Raw genomic sequence first — 20,144 nt, 5'->3', positions numbered from 1 at the left:
CCTCAAGGCCGGGGGCGGCCACGGAGGGCGAGTGGCTCCGCTCGGTGCGCTCCGTCCCGTCTCGGTTCCGCCGGAGATGTAAATCTTTCTTGGAAACGTCGGGCATTATTCCCTTAGAGCACGCTGTTCCTTTCAGCGGCGCTTCTCAGTCTGCTCGTTCTGAATCGCCGGGCTGGAAGTTTGTGTTTCCAATTGTCGCTCTCCGAGGCGCTTTCCTGCGGTTAATAAGGCGATGCCAGCCGCGGCGCAGCCCTCTCCGCAGTCCCCTCACCGCACCGCGCTTCACAACGAGGACTTTCCCCACCCACGGCAGCTCCCGGCGGCGCCGTTCCCCGAGGCCTCGGCCGCATAACGGCAGCGCCCCCCGGCTCGGCACGCGGGGCGGAGCGTGCCCGTCCCTCCCGGCTCGGCGGGGCCTGCGGGGCGCTGCGCCCGGAGCTCTACCGCCAGCGGAGACCGCTCTGCCCGCGCCCCCCGGCCCCGACGTCTGCGTCAGGCGAGAGACGTGGCCCGGCGGCGGTCAGCGGCGGGGGCGGAGCGCGGCTGCCGGCGGCCTCCCCGCCCCGCCCGGCCCCTCCCGGCCCTGCCCGCCGCGCTCGGCCCCGCTCTGCTCCGCGGAATGATCGCGCTGCCGCCCGGCCGCCGCCCGTGAGTCCTCCGGACGCGCAGCAGGTAGGACGGGGCTCGGGCACGGGGCCGCACGGGGCCCGGCGCTGCGGAGGGGCGGCCGCGGGGAGTTCGCGGCGCCGGTGCCTCCGGGAACGGAGCCCCCCGGGGTGGCCGCGCTCCGCTCCGCTCCCGGAGGGGCGGCCCCGGTCGGGCGGGGCCCCGCCGGTCGTGCGGCCGCGGGGTAACCGGCGCAGAGCCGGGCGCGGTGCCGCGGGGCTCGCGTTGCTTTATTCCCGCAACCCCCGCACCACGGCGAGCCCGGAACACTCAGTCCGCCCGCGCCGAGCTGTGCCGCGCCTCCGGGGATCGCTGCGTGCGCCCTGACGGGAGAACGGGGCTGGCCCGGCCTGGATGCAGAGCGGTGCGGGCGGTGCTGCTCGTTGCTCCCGGGGAGCGGTTGGCCCGGAGGAACGGGGGTGATGGAACGCTGCCGAATGCGGCAATTGCGTTAGGGTGGAGGTGTTTAAAGGTGAAGGGTTTTACTGCGGGTGTCAGTGTGTGAGTCGTGGATTGCTCCTTTTAATTTTTATTTTTACTTTAAGAGTTAAGTACTGGCTTTAAGGAGAGATGTGGTGTTCGTGAGCGGCCGTGTGTGAGCGCGCACGTGTCTGCATTTGCTTCCATGGAGCTCAGTATGGCTGGTGATGCTTTAAAGTAACCCTGGGGAGGCAGAAAGGCGCTCTGCGAGGTGGTGATGGGGAAAAGGCACAGAGTGGGAGATGAGGCAGAAATGCCCGGCCGATCCCGCTGAGCGGCCGCGCTTCCTCTCACCCCGCGTTGTTTCCGAGCTGCTTTTGCTTTTCCTTCTGGCGTGGGCAGCGGCCGGAGGGCAGCGCTCCCCGCGGGCTGTCCTTCTCCGAAAGCCCCGTGTGACCGTACGGTGGGTCCGGGGGCTGAGCGTGGTGTGTGCGGGGCCTCGTCCCAGCCGGCCTGGGCTCCAGGCCCTCGATGTGCCAGGGCTGCGGTGCAAAGCACCTGTGGTTTCTGAATCATTTCCTTTCTCGTTGCACTCTTGAGTTTGCTAAAATGCACGGCAGCCATGATGCTGTTTTCCTCCAGTCTGGATGCTAACAGGCTCTGCTGTTGGTGTTAAAGTCATACAACGTTCCATCCTTTGTTTGTTTGCTTGTTTTATTATTATTATTAATTACCCTTGGAAGAAGTTTTAAAAAGGATGGGAAGTCTATAAACCTAGTGACTGCATGTCCAGCATTGGACGTGGCTGGTGCTGATGCCAGCAAAGCGCAGCACTGCAGGTTCTTGAACTCCTCTCTGGAGCTCTGTGCTGGGCTCTGCCTGGAGCTGGGTTTTGGTGCCTGCCAGCTGCTCCCTGCAGCCCTGCCACCTCACCTCACACCTGCCCAGGGGGGGCTGCCCCAGGAGCAGCATCACACCAGCCCTGTGCCCAAGCAGTGGTGTGATGCAGCCTTGTGACGGTATAAGCCAAGGAGCAATTCCCCCAATTGTCTGCTGACCTCTGTTTGCGCTGGTTCAAGTGGCCGCTATTCATTTCCCAGCCCAACTCTTTCAATGCTGCAGGAAGCAGAAAATCTCTGGTGGTACTCCAAACAATTCACAATGTCAGGAGCTTGGGTTTGATTGTACAGGCTTTTTCCTCCCTTTGGGAAAACCCAGTGGAAAGATCTTGTTCTGGCCACCATGGTGCTGTGATGGCAGGGGAGGGGCATGGAAGTGCCTGAAGAGGAAACATTCCACACCCAAGAAAAAGAGAAGAGTCCCCAAATACTTCCCCCAAAACCTCATGTAGTAAAGCAAATAAGCCATTCGCTCTCCAAAATGATTTATCAGAATTGTTAAGAAGTGTTGGATTTTAAGTGTTCAGCATATCAGAAACTTCTCTCTCACCTCTGAGTAACATGTCCAGGGATTCTGTGTGACCACTGCGGTGCAAACTGGTGGTGGTGCATCTGGGGAGCACGGGAGATGTGGTTCACCTCAGGCAGATATGGCTGTGCCACCTCGCCTGCTTAGAGCTGCTGGCTGTGGTAGAGAGCTGCATTATCACCTCCCGGCCCTGCAGGAGAAGCAACAGAGGGGACCCAGCAGCCCCTGCCTCAGCTTCTTGAGTCAGTGTCTGACTCGAGGGGCTCAGCTGGCACGGAGCAGGAATCGTAACTGCATCGTGTGGAGAGTCCTGAGCTTTGATAGGGATGGTTTCTTTCTGTGTTTTTGACACCATGGAGGTTGTGTCGACTGTTTCCATCTCCCAGAGTGGAGTGATGGGGCCTGGGCTGGCACAAGATAATACATCACAGCTTGCTTCTCAGGACAGTGCTCAGGATTGTACTTCTCTCTCCTTACCTTTCCATCGACTCCAGGCAGACAGCATCCAGCCTTGTGTACCAGCTTCAGATTCTGGACTAAGTGGTGCTCTGTTGAAAGCAGTGAGATGGGATGCCACATCTTCCTTCAGAGGCAACAGCACATCATTGATTTTGTAGGGGTTGGAATCTAAAACCCCATAAGGTGGCAATAAGGCTGCGAGCTGTGAGAATGCTTCCTATTTCGTTTGCTTACTCCTGGAGCTGAGGTGACAGCTTGGATTGCACAGTTACTCAGCGTCACACAGTGGAGCAGAGCACACAGGCCCGGCATTGCCATGCAATGGGGCAAGGTACTGAGACACACATGCTTTGTGTCACCCTGCAGTGGCTCAGGAGCAGGGGCTGCTGTAAGGAAGCATTTTTAGTATTCAGAGAGCACTGTCCAAAGCTTATAAAGCAAGTTGAGTGTTTACACACAATATTGTTGGAAAAAAAAAAAATCTTTGTTAAATGTAATGTGTCTGAAAAGAGTATTTGCTCTTTGCCATCATTTACTTATGACTGTGATCTGACAGATTATACACCTGCTGTGATATGGCCAAAGCCCCACACAATGGCTTTGGGGTTGGAGGACTCAGCCTTCCTGCTCTGTAGAGCAGCCATGGCCTTTGTGATGGAGCAAGCTTTGAGCTCTTCCCTCTTCAGCAGGCCACGGCTGGACGTGGAGCTGAAAACATCTGACCAATTCAGCAGATAGCTCTGGTTTTCCAAATCTCTGTGGTTTATAATCTTTAAAAGCCTTCCTGCATGAGCAGCAATTCCGGTTCTGTAGCTGTTAGTGCTTATCTCTGGGCGCGTGTAGATCGTATCCACTTCATGTGCTGGAATTTCTATGCGTTTGGCTTTTCATTTTTTCAGGACTGCAGATAAGACTATGAGCTGTATTTTCACTGTTGGGGATTTTTGTCACAAAAGATGGTTTGGGGGCAGGAAAATGCATCAGCAGCGTGTCGGGCTGAGAATACTCACGTGTTTATTAGGGCGTTCGGGGATTCGTGTTTTATGAGACCGTTGCAGAGTTTAGAAAGCTCTCTTGTGCAGTGTGCAAGCAGGAGCAGAAAAGGTCCTTTATGTGAAGGAGCCTCACAAATCACGAAAGCTGCATTTCTTTAATGTTTTTGGCTCAATCGCTGCATAAAAAGTTTTTAACTAACTTTTCGGCTGGTTGAGCTGCTTAGACTCAGAATGGAGCCTTTGTGCTTCCTGTCCTAATTGGGAATTAATTTTTAATTATATCAGCTGAACATTTTTTATGGTGAGTGCTTGTGTTAGCCTGGGGTCCTTCGCTATTCCTTTGACAATGTCTGGTTCTAGTTCATGTAGTATTATCTGTCCTAAAGTGTTCTTCCTGTCATCTATCTGAGTATCAAAGTGCTCTGGATAGCCTGGTGTAACTTTGATTCAAGCTTGATCTGCTTTGCTTTACTCAATCATTTAGACCTATTTCTGCAGTACTAGAAGAGCACTTTGTGGATAGTTTCTTGCTTGTGCTGGAGTTTGCTGCTAATGGTTTGCAGTCACATTAAGAATGTTTTGCTACTCTGGAAAAAGGGCCCTCAGCTTGAGTGATAGCTCTGATAAACCTGGGTCATGATTCCTGAAGCTGAAAGGCGGTGAGTGGTGCATCTGCAGAAGTCTTTGACATGGGAATATATAGAGTTCACTTTGCTTTGAATTTGGACTAACAGTTCAGCAAAGCCAAATCTCTGTGCAGTGCTATCACAGAATGCTGTGGTACAAAAGAGCTCCTATTGATTTCATGGAGATCTTATCTGGCAGAATCTGGCCCTGGACACTTTTTTGTCTTCAGCCCAGCTGAGTGGAAGTCAAAGAGCTGCTGACAATAGGAAGTATTTTTGGTGCGGAACGCATGAAAAAGGACTGTGGCTCAATTAAAACAAACAGCAAGGTTATTGTATGGGATGCCGCCACCAAGGCGGCACTTACTGGACGCGTAGGTGGAAATTGCAGCATATACTTTGACATGCAATTCATTACAGTCACTTCCTCGTTATGTCCATCCCTCGCATCTCCAAGCTCTGAGCTCAGGGCTGGGAGTGGCTCTGGGCACTGCGGCAGAGCTGGGAGATTGCTGTTTGCTGCAGGGGCACCAGGCTGCAGCTGTTGGCACAGGGTCTTGTGGGCTGGCTGGGCTTTGGCCAGTGCCTGCACTGTAGCCAAATGCAGCTCTGGTTGTGTCTGGCATCACTTTGGCTCCAATGGCTCTGAAGGGGAATTTTGACTTGCTGTCAATTTAAATTCAATCATTTTGTAGAGAACTGGAAAGAAGTGGTGAATTATGACTTCATAGCACTATTTGTTCCTGTCCCCCACCAGAAGTGGTAAGGGAAGTGGGCACCTTCCTATTGCAGCTGGGCTGCTGAGGCAGGGCAGTGCTGGGAGCCCATGGCTAAAGCCCAGGAGCCCTGACTCATGCCTGTCGGTCCTTCTGGCCACATTTCCTCGCTGCCCTGGGAAGATGAATTTCAAGTAGTTTGTTTGGCAACACCATAAACACATGTCTTTTAAGGATGACTTGTTTGTATGCAAATGGATTGGTTTTAATGACTGTCCAGTTCCTCAACGTGGGCTTTATGTTTGAGCAACGGCATCGTTTGTTTGTAATTTTGCCAAATGGTGGTATTTCTTCCTATGGAAACCTCTGCTGTAATCATCAGAACGCAAAGTGGGCCATGTTTGAAGAAGTGGCAACATGCAAGGCCTTTCTGCTGTGTTTCCCAAAAGTCAGCTTTTAAAGTAGTTTTACCAACAACAACAACAACAAAAAGGCAGGTTTTGTTTAATTTTTCAGGAAGCACCAATAGTTGTAGAGAGTAACAGGGGAAACTACAGCAAAGTAATTGCCAGCACCAAATGTCGGGGTAGTTCAGACACCATTCCACTGCACGTACTGCGTGTGTGAGAACTCAGATAAGGGTGCAGTGCCAAACTCTTGGGATTTAGGAGTTGCTAATTCCAGCCCTGAACATTTTATTTCCCTCTCAATCTTGTCTGTTTTCCAGCCTGGATGTCTCCTCACAATTAGATGATGAAGAAGGGCGAGTTTATCTGCAGTGCAGGGAGCTCTGGGCATGTGCTGGAGTTAAGGCTTAGCCCTTGCAGTGGATATGTGCAAAGCCATGGTTTCCAAGTCTTATGAATTAAAATTAACCAGCTGTGGGTGGCTATTTACAGTGCTGTAAGAAATGCTTCACCCATACACTGGCCAAATTTGGGGGCTCAGCAAGGCACTGCCACCAAGTCCAAGACATGAACTCCTTGCTTCCTGTAATTGCTGCAGCCTCTGTTAAGTGTACACTGTGCTCTCTTCCTTTAATGAAGATGAATATGCTATAAATCATGTATGGGAACCAGCCCAGAGACCTACTTGCAGCAGTATTCCCAAAAGGCATTTCATAATTTATTCTAACACATGCAGTATGTTTAAATCAGCAAGGAGAGCTGGGTTAGCCCAGCCCAGCGCTTCCTCCTGTTGATAGATCTCTTATGTGCAGGACTGCATGGTCCCAGTTCCTCGGTCTCACCCTGCCCTTCCCAGCAAGCACAGTGCTGCCAGGGCTCGGGGCTGCAGCTCCAGGGCTGGCTTAGGCTCTGTGGGGTCTGGTCCAGCCTCTAAGGCACAACGATGTGGCGGAGTGGTAAATAACTTGAGTGTCTTTTCTGGTTGGCTTAAGAGATCTCACCAACTTCTTGTGCTTTCCAGTTTTAAATGGAACCGCTTTTCTGCAACATTTACCTCTCTCCTACCACAGTGCTTCTCCTCCTTTCTGGTCTGTTATTTATGCCCTCCCCCTACTGAATGAATACATTCTTGCTATTAATTGCCAGTCCACTACCCAGGGGCCCTGTTTCTGGTGCAAGGCTGTGGATGTTACTCTGAAACAGTTGATGGACAATGGCAATTGCTTCAGTGAATGGCAGTGCAGTTGAGTAACTGCTGGAAGAGTAAGGTAGCAGAGGGGGCCTGACTTCTAGAGACAAACACCTGCAGTCTGCACACACAGCACTTGCAAACTGCAGTCACCCATGTACAGAGCAATGAGTGGCCGTGCCACTGCCATACTGTTGCACAGCTGTGCCCAGGTGTGGGACTCTTTGGACCTCTCAGCAAGGACATGGTCTGCTGAGCAGATGATGTTGAGGGCTGCCTTCCTGGAGGTGTCTTTCCCTTCAGAGTTGGGCTGGTCCCCAGTCTGGGGACAGCAGGTGATTGTCCTTGGTTAACCTGCTCTGTCATACTGGGCTCTTGATACCGAGCTGGTGCTGGCAGATCTACACAAAGAGATGGAATGAAGGCAGGGACTTCAGCTCTCTCTGTCTGTTCCACTACATGTGCCGTTTTCAGTCACCATGCCTGACAGAATCCATGCCTTAGGAGCTTTGAGTGCAGGCTGCAGCCAGCACCAGCATTTGCCATGGTGCTCAGCAGCACGGTCCCTTCAGCTGGTGGTGGGAGTGCATCCATTCAGAGCTATGTTGTCTGAAATGAGTTAAGCTGCTCCAAAAGAATCTGCTTAAAAATAGCAACAATCACTTAGCAGTGCTAGAGCGTGGAGCCAGGAAACCGTGAGGGGCCAGGAGCACGTTTATTCAGGGTTGTATCAGAGATGCACACCCCTGAATGCTATGGGATGGGATCTGTGAGGGTAATGGTGCGGTGTCTCCCCAGGTGCTCTGAGGCAGCCCAGGGAGGGAGAGCTCTGGCTTGCTGTGGGTTGCCCTATCAGCTCCTGCACAGTGGCTGCAGTCCCTGTGCACAAGGCCCTTCTTGCTGCTGTGCCCACCACACTCCCCTTGCTGCCATGCTGGGCAGGTGATGAGTTAATTTCCTTCGTGTTGTGTGCTCTCTGTCCCTGCCTCCTCCCTGCATTTCCCCTGGTGAAACCCAATTGCTCGGGAGCTGCTCTGCTTCCTGGCCATTTTGGAGTCATCCTCTGATTTAATCTCTTGTTTATTAAGGCTAATTTGTGTCCAGTACTTTCCTTTCCCACTCGGATGTATTTATTCTCTTTAGCCCTTTCAGGTCACATCGAGTCACCATGCTGTGCTGCTCATTGCCCATGCATCAGCTGATGTCTCCGGGTTGAACTCTGCAGCACTAACTATCTGATATTTGGCTCTAAACTCTTCCTGTTTACTTCAGAGAAGAGTTTGGATCTGACTGGGTGGTTTTTTTGGTTGGTTTTTTGTTTTTTGTCTTTTGGGGTTTTTTTTGGGGTGCTTTTCCACATCTCTTTCCAGCAGTTACTATATTTGTTTATTATCTTCAAGCACTTGCTTTTCCCTTCAGGGTACTGCATTTGACCCTCATTTTCCTTTGCAGTGGAGATCAGGTATTCCTTGCACATGTTCCTGGATTACAGCATTCTATTTTATTATCATGTATTCATTTTTCTTCATCAAATCTTCTTCATTTTCTAGGAATCGTCACCAAAAAATGACTAATCACCGTGTTGCTGTCCCCCTGTCTCTTCCCTGCAGCACTGCAATTCCTTCTTTATTTCCTTCTGGTAGCAGAACACTGGGTGGTTTATCTCATGGGCGGTTTTCTGTAGAGATTTGGGGGGGGGGAGGGGGGAGGAAGGGGGGGTGTTGCTGGAAACACAAGGGAGAAAAAACAGTAAATTCTGATTTTAATCAGCAGTCAGTCCAGTGTTTAGAACTCAGCATTTCCTGTGGTGACTTAGAAGGGTATTTGACGTAAGTCATATTCCACGTCTCAGGTGCCATGTGTTTTGCCATTAAATAGCATTTTGAATGTGGGTGAACTGAAGTAAGTCGTGCACTGTTGCAGTCCAGGCAAGCCTGCTGTTGTTGAGCAACAGTTTTTTCCTTTTTTAAACAATATAAGTGACAAACAGGTTCTGGTGTGGGACTGCAGAGCTCCTGGTGGACTTGAGTAGGTGGGCTGGGCATGCAACTCCACACTTGGACCATTATGGTGGGTGGCAGCGTGTGTCCTGTGCTAATGAGGATCTGCACTATGCAAGCAGTGACCGCTGAAGGGAACGAGGGGTCACAGCAGCATGTGTTTGTGCTGCCAGAATCTCCTTCATCTAAATTCTACACATCACTTACGAGAAATAAAGCAACCCCGTAACACAACAAAGGCCCCTAAAACTACAAATGAAATCTACCAAACGCAGCAGCCACGCTGCACGGTGCAACCTGAGGAGCACCCCTGGGGGTGAGCTGTGTGCCTGAACCATGTTGAGGGGTACTGCTGAATCAGGAATGTGAGCTCTTAAAATGCGACAATGATAGGTGGCGTTTGTGGTGAGCATTTACAGTATTAGTCAAAGGACATTTCTCATTAATTAATTGTCTTTGGGAGTATTTTTGTTACGTTCCCATGTGGATTTATCTTTCCATCATAACTTACTGGGGAGTTTCAGAGCTGGTTTGATCTCAAGGATGCATTACACAACATGCTGTAGGCTTTCGTATCAGTGGCTCTGCCCGTGCATGCTCGTCTGGTAGTTGATTTTTCAGAGGAGCTGGTGACGTCAGCCCAGACATCTGAGGTGAAGATAAAGCCCTTGATCTGCCCATAGCACCCGCAGTTCTGGTTAGTTGAAGTGCTCTAGCAACTTACACTCAAAACATAGCAGGTTTAAAACTGTGGTGAGTACGCACGCAAATATTCCGGCACATCTCAGAAACCACTGTGAATGGCAACGGACGTGAATGAAACGCAATAGCTAAAAGGACCTGTGAAACCTGAGCATGGGGTAAGGCTGTAGCCAGGCACCTGAGATCATGGCCAGCGTGGAGCTGGAGGGATGCAGAGGCCATGTTGACCCTCTGGTGGGGTTGGAGGCAGCGTGGGGCCAGTTTGTCTTCCTGCACACACAGGGCCTCGGTGCTGCCATGGTGCCCATTGAGGTGGGACTTGTCAGAGGGACTTGGCAGGAGGCAGCTGGGGACCTGGTGCCACTTCGTGTCGTAGGTGGGTTTCAAGCCTTGCAGAAGGACTTTCTTGCTATCTCCTGTGGATGGGGAGCGCTGGCTGCTGGAGGCTGAGTGCTGTCCTTGCTCTTTTTCCAGGAGGATGATTCCTGTGACCGAGTTTCGGCAGTTCTCCGAGCAGCAGCCGGCGTTCAGGGTGCTGAAGCCCTGGTGGGATGTGTTCACGGACTATCTCTCTGTGGCTATGCTGATGATCGGCGTGTTTGGTTGCACACTGCAGGTAAATCGGCTGGGGCAGGGCTGGGCGGCTCTTGCAGAAGTGCTGGGAGAGCGGCGGTGCCATGGGTTATTAATCACTTGAATTTGCAGCAAACAAAGCCAAATTTACAGCTACCAGGATTAAGGCTGTTTAGGCAGAAACATTGAATGGCACAGGCCAGACTTTTCACAGCTGCAAATCAGTAGAGCTGTGCTAGGGCCAGTGGAGTGGTGCCAACTTAGATAAGAGCTGTTGGTTTGGCTTGAGCCTGGATGCCTGTTTTCACCACAATTTGGCATGACAAAACAGGTGATCAAATTAAGTTCTCACACATTACCACGTTTTTGCTTAGGAGCTTGAAAATACGCAATTCTGTAATTTCTGTTATTTCTCTATTTGACAAACATCGATACTTTTATGTTTCAGAGTGATTTGAAATGGATGTGCTTGTTTTATTAATGCCACCCACAACTAATATTATGCTTCCTCCATTCCAAAGCAGCTCCGAACATGCTTACATGTAAACAGTTGACATTACTGTCACTCACTGTAGCTAAATTTTGCTAAAGAGCCAAAAGCTGAAGAGAGATGGAAAATACTGTCTGGGATGGACTTCACACGAGCAGACAGTTACAGTACTAGCTCAGACATGGGTCTCTCAGTTTTTGGCAGGACTCAGAAATGGAGCTCTCATACTGACAGAGCTCTTATGTCAGGAAGGTTTTGCTCTTCATGTGGCATAATATTTTCTCATACTGTGTCCCAAATTTCATGTGGAATCTACTGTAGTTTTACCTGGATTCACCATTTCAGATATTTTCACTGAAGAAGATGCAGTATCCATGTTTAAAAATGTCTCCTGTACAGTGCTGTATTTTCCATTAACAGCAAAATGTTTGCTTAAGCACACGAAGTAAAGCTTCTCTTGTTTTTAAATATACCTGCTTGGTTGGATGAGGCCCACTGGAAAACACTGTGAGGAAATGCTTCAAACTTATTCCAACTTACTACCAGAAGCATGAATCCAGGGTGTAAGTAATGGTGTCTATCAGAATAACATTTACAGGCAAAGATTAACAGTAAGAGTTTCTGAAGTGTCGACAGTTACTCTTAGAAACATGTAGTCTCATCTCAGCATCTCCCTGCACCAGGACAGATCATCAAGGAGGATCTGTTTTGGGAAGCTCTTATTGCATACTCTATTCTTAGTGCTTTCAGTAACCACCATGTCAAAGGGTACATCCACACTACAGAAGAAGGCACATTCTTGTTTTGGGCTGATCCCAGTTAGTCACTCAGGGCAAATAGCAGAGCTCCGTGTTTTGTCACGTGGATTCATGTTTTAAATTCATATCTCTGGGGACTGTGGCAAGTAACTCAGGCTTATCCCAAATTAAACCAAAGGTGGTTGGTCCCTAAAAGCAATCTCACCTGAGTCTGCCAATGTGGATGGACAGCCTAAATTAAGGAAGTTGCTCTTTTTTGTGTTATAGACAGACTCAGGAGCAGATGTACTTTATTCCCACAGGAGTGTTGTGGGAAAACTCTATATGAGATGCTGAATATAAAAACATCCAGGTGCATATGCATAAAACACAATTAACTCTCTAAGTATCCCTATCTGTCCTTACTAAGACTGAAGATAAAGAATGTCCCCATGCAGATGTGCTCACGTTGACTCTTTGTCAGCCACTTTGGATGTGATAGGCATCACTGTTTGAGTGTAAAGTCACACAGATGCAGCTGCACTGCTTTCAAGCCTAAGCTGTCTGAATACCCATGTAGCACTTTGATAGGGTGAATACACCCAGCAAGAACAGTCTGTCTCTGCAGAGAGCAGTGCAGGAGATCCCTTTTGTGAAAACATTGCCCATGCTTTACCTTCTTCTGGTTTATCTCAATGCCCTCTTATCCAAATAATGGGAAGCTAACCATCATTGAAAAGGGGTGACCTAGTTCTTGGCATATAGAACAAGTATCTTCTGGGAATGACAGCAGTAATAGTTATCTCAGACTGTGGGACCAAGTGCTAGGCTATGGGGTAGAATGCCTAACAGCTGGAAGAACTCCAAGGGCAGTTGCCCAGTCATACTGCCATCACTGTTTGTACATCAGTTTAAAAGATACATTTTTGTGTGTTTCAGGTCATGCAAGACAAGATAATATGCCTTCCAAAGCGACTACAGCCTTGCCAGAACCAATCTAATACTTCACATGTAATTAGCACAATCCCGGATACAACCCCTCTTCCTCCACCCAAGCCATCAACCCCTCCAGCCACAGTTGAAATGAAAGGACTGAAGACTGATTTGGACCTTCAGCAATACAGCTTTATTAATCAAGTTTGCTACGAACGTGCCCTGCACTGGTATGCCAAGTACTTCCCTTACCTTGTCCTTATACACACGCTGGTCTTCATGCTGTGTAGTAACTTTTGGTTCAAATTCCCTGGATCGAGTTCCAAAATTGAACACTTCATTTCAATACTTGGGAAATGTTTTGATTCTCCGTGGACAACCAGAGCCTTATCTGAAGTGTCAGGAGAAGACTCTGAAGAGAAGGATAACAGGAAGAACAACATAAACAAATCTAATACTACCCAACCGAGCACTGAAGGCACTTTGGTCAAGACACAGTCTTTAAAGTCAATCCCTGAGAAGCTGGTTGTGGATAAGGGAACACATGGGGCATTAGACAAGAAGGAAGGTGAACAGGCCAAAGCACTGTTTGAAAAGGTGAAGAAATTTAGACTGCATGTTGAGGAGGGGGACATACTCTATGTCATGTATGTTCGCCAGACTGTACTTAAGGTAATTAAATTCCTTATTATTATTGCTTACAACACAGCACTTGTCTCAGAAGTTAATTTTACAGTCGTCTGTAATGTTGATATAGAAGACATGACAGGATACAAGAATTTTTGCTGTAATCACACAATGGCACATCTATTCTCTAAACTGTCATACTGCTACCTGTGCTTTGTAAGCATCTATGGCCTCACATGCCTTTATACTCTATACTGGTTGTTCTATCGCTCACTGAAAGAATATTCCTTTGAATATGTACGGCAGGAGACAGGAATTGATGATATCCCAGATGTCAAGAATGACTTTGCTTTTATGCTTCACATGATAGATCAGTACGATCCTCTCTATTCAAAGAGGTTTGCTGTCTTTCTGTCTGAAGTCAGTGAAAATAAGCTGAAACAGCTGAACCTAAACAATGAGTGGACTGCAGACAAACTAAGGCAGAGGCTACAAACGAACTCCCATAGCCATCTGGAGCTACAGCTTTTCATGCTCTCCGGATTACCTGACACAGTGTTTGAAATTACTGAGCTGCAGTCTTTAAAACTTGAAATCATTAATAATGTAATGATACCAGCAACCATTGCACAGTTGGACAATCTCCAGGAGCTGTCACTGCACCAGTGTTCAGTGAAGATCCACAGTGCTGCCTTGGCCTTTCTGAAGGAGAATCTCAAGATCCTGAGCGTGAAGTTTGATGACATCAGAGAACTTCCACACTGGATGTATGGCCTCAGAAATCTGGAAGAGCTCTATTTAATTGGCTCCTTAAGTCACGATATTTCCAAAAACATTACATTGGAATCATTTCGGGAACTTAAAAGCCTTAAAGTTCTTTACATAAAAAGTAACTTGTCCAAAATCCCGCAGTCTGCAGTTGATGTTTCAAGTCACCTGCAAAAATTGTGCATCCACAATGACGGCACTAAGCTAGTGATGCTCAACAACCTGAAGAAGATGGTCAACTTGACACAGCTGGAACTGGTTCACTGTGATTTAGAGCGCATACCTCACGCGGTCTTTAGCCTTCTCAGTCTCCAGGAGTTGGATTTAAAGGAAAACAACCTCAAATCCATCGAAGAAATAGTGAGTTTTCAACATCTGCGAAAACTGACAATCCTAAAGCTGTGGTACAACAGTATAACATACATCCCTGAGCATATAAAGAAACTCACTAGTCTCGAACGTCTTTCCTTCAGCCATAACAAAATAGAGGTTCTTCCATCCCACCTATTCCTATGCAACAAAATCAGATATTTGGATTTGTCTTACAATGACATTCGCTTCATTCCACCTGAAATAGGAGTTCTGCAGAGTTTACAGTACTTTTCCATTACTTGCAACAAAGTGGAGAGCGTGCCAGACGAGCTGTACTTTTGCAAAAAACTTAAGACTCTGAAAATTGGGAAAAATAACTTGTCTGTCCTTTCACCTAAAATTGGTAATTTGGTATTCCTCTCCCACTTGGATATTAAAGGCAATCACTTTGAAATTCTCCCTCCGGAACTTGGTGAATGTAGGTCTCTGAAGCGGACTGGTTTCACTGTAGAGGACGCTTTGTTTGAAACGTTGCCTTCTGACGTCAGGGAACAAATGAAAGCTGAATAACCAGCTTCTTCTTGCTCAGTTTTACAGAAATAACGCTTCTACCAAATACCCTGTAGAAAGTGCATACTCCAAACATGCATTTAGTTTGTTATCGTTTCTTTGCTTTCTCAAGAAGTCCTTTCTGTACAAACAAATTTGGAGTAAGGAGTACATATATTTTTAAAATAAAATTTTCTTGTATTTTTTCACTGTTTTAAGATATTTTTAAGTTTATTTTGCCCTGACAACAAGGGTGTTTGTAACTTAATTTTTACTAGCAAAAGTAAACGGTTTTATCTGCTGAGATTTTTTTGTTTGTTTGTTTTGTTTTGTTTTGTTTTTTTCCCTTTGGTAAATCCCAATAGGGAAATTGTATTTCAACTGTATGCTTTGGATTGCATAATTTGTAACAGGTAATTATATTGTCTTCCTGGTTGCTGTTAATCTTGTAGGATGTGGTCTCCATCAGGTAGTCCTGCAGGTGCTGAATGCCTCATTCCTTCTTTATTTTTTGGTGGGAACTGAAGGTGTTCAAGATCTAACAAGATCTGGGTTGACTTCCCTTTAACTTATGACACTGTTTTCTCAGATGGTCAAAGCAAGTCGATATGGTTCTTTCTGTACAAGGGCTGGAGGTATTTTCATAGGTCAGAGGCAGTATGCAGAACTCCTCCAGGGACTTTTGGGAAGTGTAGTCTGTGTCTGTGATTATGTGCTGTCCGAGCAGGAGGCACTGACTGTGATTTCTGCACCCAAGATGGAGGAGTAAGGGCACAGGTCACAGAGGAGTCCCTACCAAAATGATGCGAGCTGAAGATTTTCTGAACAACGCAGAGGGATTCAGCTGCCCATTTCCTTCCTGCTGGCATGAATGGAGGGGGTGCAGTGAATGCACACTGTTGGAAAAGTCAACCCCGGGAGGTAAAACACTACTTTCAAAAACGCTGTACCCATCCTCTACTTAATGTCTGGTCCTGCAAGGGAGAAAGTGTCCTCTGCATCTCTCAGTCACTTCCCACAGGGATGCTTGGCACCGTGCAGGACCAGGATTCAGAAAAAGTGCAATCGTCTTCAGTTAGTGAACCTTCTGGCAAGGAAATGACGTTATTTTTAGCAGTGAACATGCTCCTTATTTGAGCTTTGGCATTACATTGCCAAGCCCAACACAGGAACATTTGCAGATTTGCAAAAATGGGATTCAGTGAATACATTAACTTTTTCAAAGTCTCGGCCTCCAGAGGACAGTGATGAAGGCTCTGGTTTCCTCTCACAGATAGTAATTAAATCAGAAATCATACACTCGGAGGTCTGTCTGCTTTTTAAAATAATTTAATAGTCAATGGAGTCTTTAATGGATTATGCTTCAAGTTGGGAACTTTGTCCTCTGAAACTGTCCTGTTCTTTATTTATCCAGCCGCTTGCTTTCTTCTAGGCAAGTTTGGCAGACACAGTCCATGATAACTCACGTGCTGCTCGCAGGCTAATTTAAGCTAATAAAAAATAACCATATGATAGCAAAGTATTTGGCTGGGAGATCTTTTCATTCTATCCAGCAATGCACATTTGAGTCAGATGCCAGCACTGGATAAATGCTTTGTGAGAATATCTAGGAGTCACTACTTCTTTCTCTAGGAGACAATGCTGTTTATGAGTTGCAGATTGTTCCAAGTTCTATAACTGTTTGACTGTTGTTGGGTTGGTTGCTCTTAAATGTTTTCTAGCTGCAATCAAGTGTTTTGAACTACCGTCATTCTGAGTTCTTGAGCTGATTGTTGTTTTGAGTCAGACGTACACAGGTGGGGAGGCAAAATGAATATTTCCCCATTCATTCAGGGTGCGATGCACTGTCTGATAAGTGGGTTTGCCCCCAGACCCAGCGAGTGATTTGTTGTGCTTGAGCGTGTTCTAGAGAAGGTCCGTGTGATTAATCAAAGTTGGGTCAGGCATGAAAGAATTAAAATGATTTTTTTTTAAAGTGGTTTGATTTACTTCTATGAAAGAGCTATAACTGATGTAGCTATTGCAAGAGCTACTCTTACTCATATATGGAATGCACTTATTGGAGCAGCTTGGCAGTATATGTATATTCTAAATGTATTTCACTTTGATGTAATGCGGGGGAGAGAAATGTTTCGTTACTCATATTAACCTAATTATGTAAACCAAAGTGCTGTTGTCCCTGATGAATGTAAACTGTTTAAAATGTCCCAGTAATCGGTGGAGCTGTACAGTTATCTTACTTAGATTTGAAATATGGGATTGATTACATTTGAAGTTTTTTAGAAAAAAAAATATCTTTATATTCCTAGATGTCGCATTTTAAGCCTATAATTTATTTTGTGTCTAACGTTGTTCCATGTGCAGCGCTCTGTCTTCTGAACGGAAATTATGCACACCTCGTAACTGAAGGCTGGAGATTTGTTCTGTGCTCTGTTTTTAAATACATCGTGTAGAGAATATGGGGGTTTTGTTTGCCGCTGATTATATTTATGCCAGTGCAATCCCTCATGTGGACACAGTTACATGAGTATAAAGTGCCTTGTGCTGGTATTTCCTTATTTACCTTCTGCATAGGAATAAACCTTACCAGCCTAAGCACTTTCAAGCTAATAACTGTATCTTCCCCAAGGGTTTGGTCTGCTGGGACAGTGAATGGAGCAGCTCGCTGCCCCTGCGGAGGGATTTCCTTGGTGTCCTTCCTCCTGTGCTCCCGTTCAATAGCATCTGACTGCTTTGATATGCCTTTATGGCTCTGGTGCTTGTCTGCTAACTGCACAGGACAAATCAGCCTACTGAGCCAGCAGAAAAAAGCCAGTAAGAAAAAAATAAGGGGGGAAGGGAGGGGGGACATGTTTACTGCAGGCTCAACTCTCTGAAGGATTGATGGACAATCGGGTAGGAGCAACGAGGAGCTGGGGCTGCAGCCAGAGTCTGTGCCAGGAGCAGTCGGATGGGTCACTTTGCTCAGCACTTGCAGCGCCATGTGTTGTGTCTGTAGCAGAGTCAGGTGGCGTGGCTTTCATGGGTAGACAGCCCTCGGGCTTGTGGAGGATGAAAAATTATCAGATCACTGTTAAACTGAATGAAACAAACTCAGGTAGCTGCACTGCTGACTTTTCTATACTTACTATCTAGTCTGTGGGGTGTATTTTCCAAAACTGTATTATAGTATTTTAGAAGTGTGTCAGCTCAGAGAAGATTGTTTCCTATTTCTGTATGACCTCCTGGAAAACATATAAAAGTGCCATATTTACTCAGTGATTCATGTACTGCTCATATGTATACTCACGTGCAATTGCATACTAGAAGAGTTTTCTGTGAACTATAATATTTGGCTTGGAATAGGTGGACTTTTTGTGGATAATGCTTCAGGCATGGTTTGTATGAATTCATATAACTAATTACACTAATCAGGTGCCTAATAACTAATACAATTGCCAGAATATAAGAAAGTCATTTAACATTACTGCTTAAAAATAATACAAGTCTTCCTTGGTAGCGGAAGCAGAGGGGACAGAGTGCCTCAAAAATAAGAAGGCAACCTTAACTGTGCATTAAGCCTGAAAAACAGAACTACTTTGAGGTCAAAACTGGGTGGTGGGCACTTCCCCCTTTGTCACATTCGGGATGGGTATCATGCTGACCTTATGCATCCAGCCAGTTCAGCAGCTTCTGCAAACTGTGACTGTAAAGCACCCGCTCCAAGTCTCATATCACATTTCTGGCACTTCCACTAATTCTTGTGTTGAGTGGTGACAGGTTCTGTAAGAACGCCAAGGAAAAGCTTCAAGATTTGACCAAATGGACAAACACCTTAATTCTGTAGCAAGAATCTTAATTTGTCAATAGACCTGCCTAGTGTTACATTGCAATAGAGTGCACCCAGGGGAAAAAAAAAAAAAAAAAAAAAAAAAAGAGAAATAAAATGTTCTTTTATAATAATGAGCATGGTGAGACTGCAATGTGGTTATTTCTTGGGAAACACTTTGTTTCTGGGCTATCTATAGATCGAGTAGCCATCCTTCAGGTTTGATATCTTGGGAGGGAAGTCAGGAAAACATGCTTGAGAAAATTATGTGTGACAGGATTTGCAGTGACACAGTCTGGCTTCCTGCACTCCTTCCTTCCCATGGCTCCCAGCTTGAGGGCACACAACGACGTGATGTAGCAAGGAAGTGGAGGGCCAGGAGAGCTGGTCCACTCCTTGCAGCCCCGCAGGAGATAGCATCTCGGGGCCACTCCCATTGGGATGGGCATGGAAGTGCTGGCCAAACGGCCGTGGGGTCCCTGGGGCAATGAGGCCACACTGTCAGTGCTGATGTCACCTGTTCAAGTGTGATAAAATGTTTGCTCATTAAGACCGGGATGTGGTAGCATTGTGGTGGAGTGCTTGTTCATTAGGACCGGGATGTGATGGTGGAATATGGAGGCCACAAGGGTTGCAGAGCACTCTAATTTTATGGGTAGATTGTGTACTCTGCATAGTTACAGGCAAAGCGCGCCCCGATGGATACAAAGTTTCACAGAAGGACCAACCAAGGAATGACACACCAAGTGGCACGATCACGACCGACCAATTAAAGGACAATACACTCGGGATGGACCTTACAAAAGAAGTTGCAAGGGACGGGAAGGTGCGGCAGTTGGAGGAACGAGGATTCCCCTGTCGCCCAGCGCTGAATTGCCTTTTTGTTTTACCCGCTACAATTAATAAAAGTTTCTAATTGGAACATTATCGGCTCATTGCTTGTAAATTGATGACAATTTGGTGCCGTGACTCGGATGGGAATACTGGCGTGGGTACGAGCCTGAGGGGGCGCCCCGCCTAAATAGGCGGCCTCGGCTCCTATCCTCCCGCCCTACTCCTGCCGACGATCCGAAATTTAAAACACAAAGGCAAGGAAAAACCGGTTAACCCTTTAAATTTCGTGCACGAAAGTCCGGACGAAGACGCAGGACAGGTGAGTATAGTCCGGTCTGGGTTGGGAATCCGGCGTGTGGCGAGTGTTGTGTGCTTGTGAAGGGGGGCCGGCAGCCGGCACTAACCCGAGCGAGTGTGGACCCCACAGTAGTGCGGTTCCCATTGCCCGCGAGGGCGTGGGCCACGACCTGGGGGAAGCGAGTGAATGCAACACTGAGTGAGGGCACGCCGAAGGGTGGGTACAGGGTATAAGCGGGACCCTTTCACCACCACAACCCCTAGGGCTATGGGCTCTATGGAGGGTTATTCTTTGGTGTTCCCCTAGAGCTACGAGCACTAGGGATGATTATTATTCAGGTGTTCCCCTAGAGCTACGAGCACTAGGGATGATTATTATTCAGGTGTTCCCCTAGAGCTACGAGCACTAGGGATGATTATTATTCAGGTGTTCCCCTAGAGCTACGAGCACTAGGGATGATTATTATTATTTAGGTGTTCCCCTAGAGCTACGAGCACTAGGGATGATTATTATTTAGGTGTTCCCCTAGAGCTACGAGCACTAGGGATGATTATTATTCAGGTGTTCCCCTAGAGCTACGAGCACTAGGGATGATTATTATTTAGGT

At 47.3% G+C, this 20,144-nt stretch overlaps 1 protein-coding gene across 2 annotated transcripts; it reads left to right on the top strand.

The window, feature by feature from the left end:
* The first annotated feature begins 592 nt into the window (after positions 1 to 592).
* LRRC8C (leucine rich repeat containing 8 VRAC subunit C) lies at positions 593 to 18,542 on the top strand. 2 transcript variants are annotated; one of them, XM_015870066.3, is made up of 3 exons: positions 593 to 672; positions 10,083 to 10,224; positions 12,348 to 18,542. In XM_015870066.3, exons 2-3 carry the CDS (start codon positions 10,087 to 10,089, stop codon positions 14,616 to 14,618), a joined length of 2,409 nt encoding a protein of 802 aa, XP_015725552.1. In that variant the 5' UTR covers positions 593 to 672; positions 10,083 to 10,086; the 3' UTR covers positions 14,619 to 18,542. The 2 variants fall into 2 exon arrangements, with proteins under 2 accessions (XP_015725552.1, XP_085367536.1); XM_085511410.1 differs by lacking the exon at positions 593 to 672 and adding an exon at positions 8,635 to 9,766.
* Positions 18,543 to 20,144: the final 1,602 nt, after the last annotated feature.

The sequence above is a fragment of the Coturnix japonica genome, chromosome 11, assembly GCF_054131305.1.
Source record: "Coturnix japonica strain WE chromosome 11, WE-NBRP24, whole genome shotgun sequence".
Classification (NCBI taxonomy): domain Eukaryota; kingdom Metazoa; phylum Chordata; class Aves; order Galliformes; family Phasianidae; genus Coturnix; species Coturnix japonica.
Note: the sequence above shows the minus strand (reverse complement) of the source record. Positions and strands in the feature narration are given on the sequence as shown.

Bases quoted from the DNA above. Each gene is read 5' to 3' on its own strand.
- LRRC8C (XM_085511410.1), top strand. The intron at 10,225-12,347 runs GTAAATCGGCTG...TGTGTGTTTCAG, and splicing joins TGTTTGGTTGCACACTGCAG to GTCATGCAAGACAAGATAAT.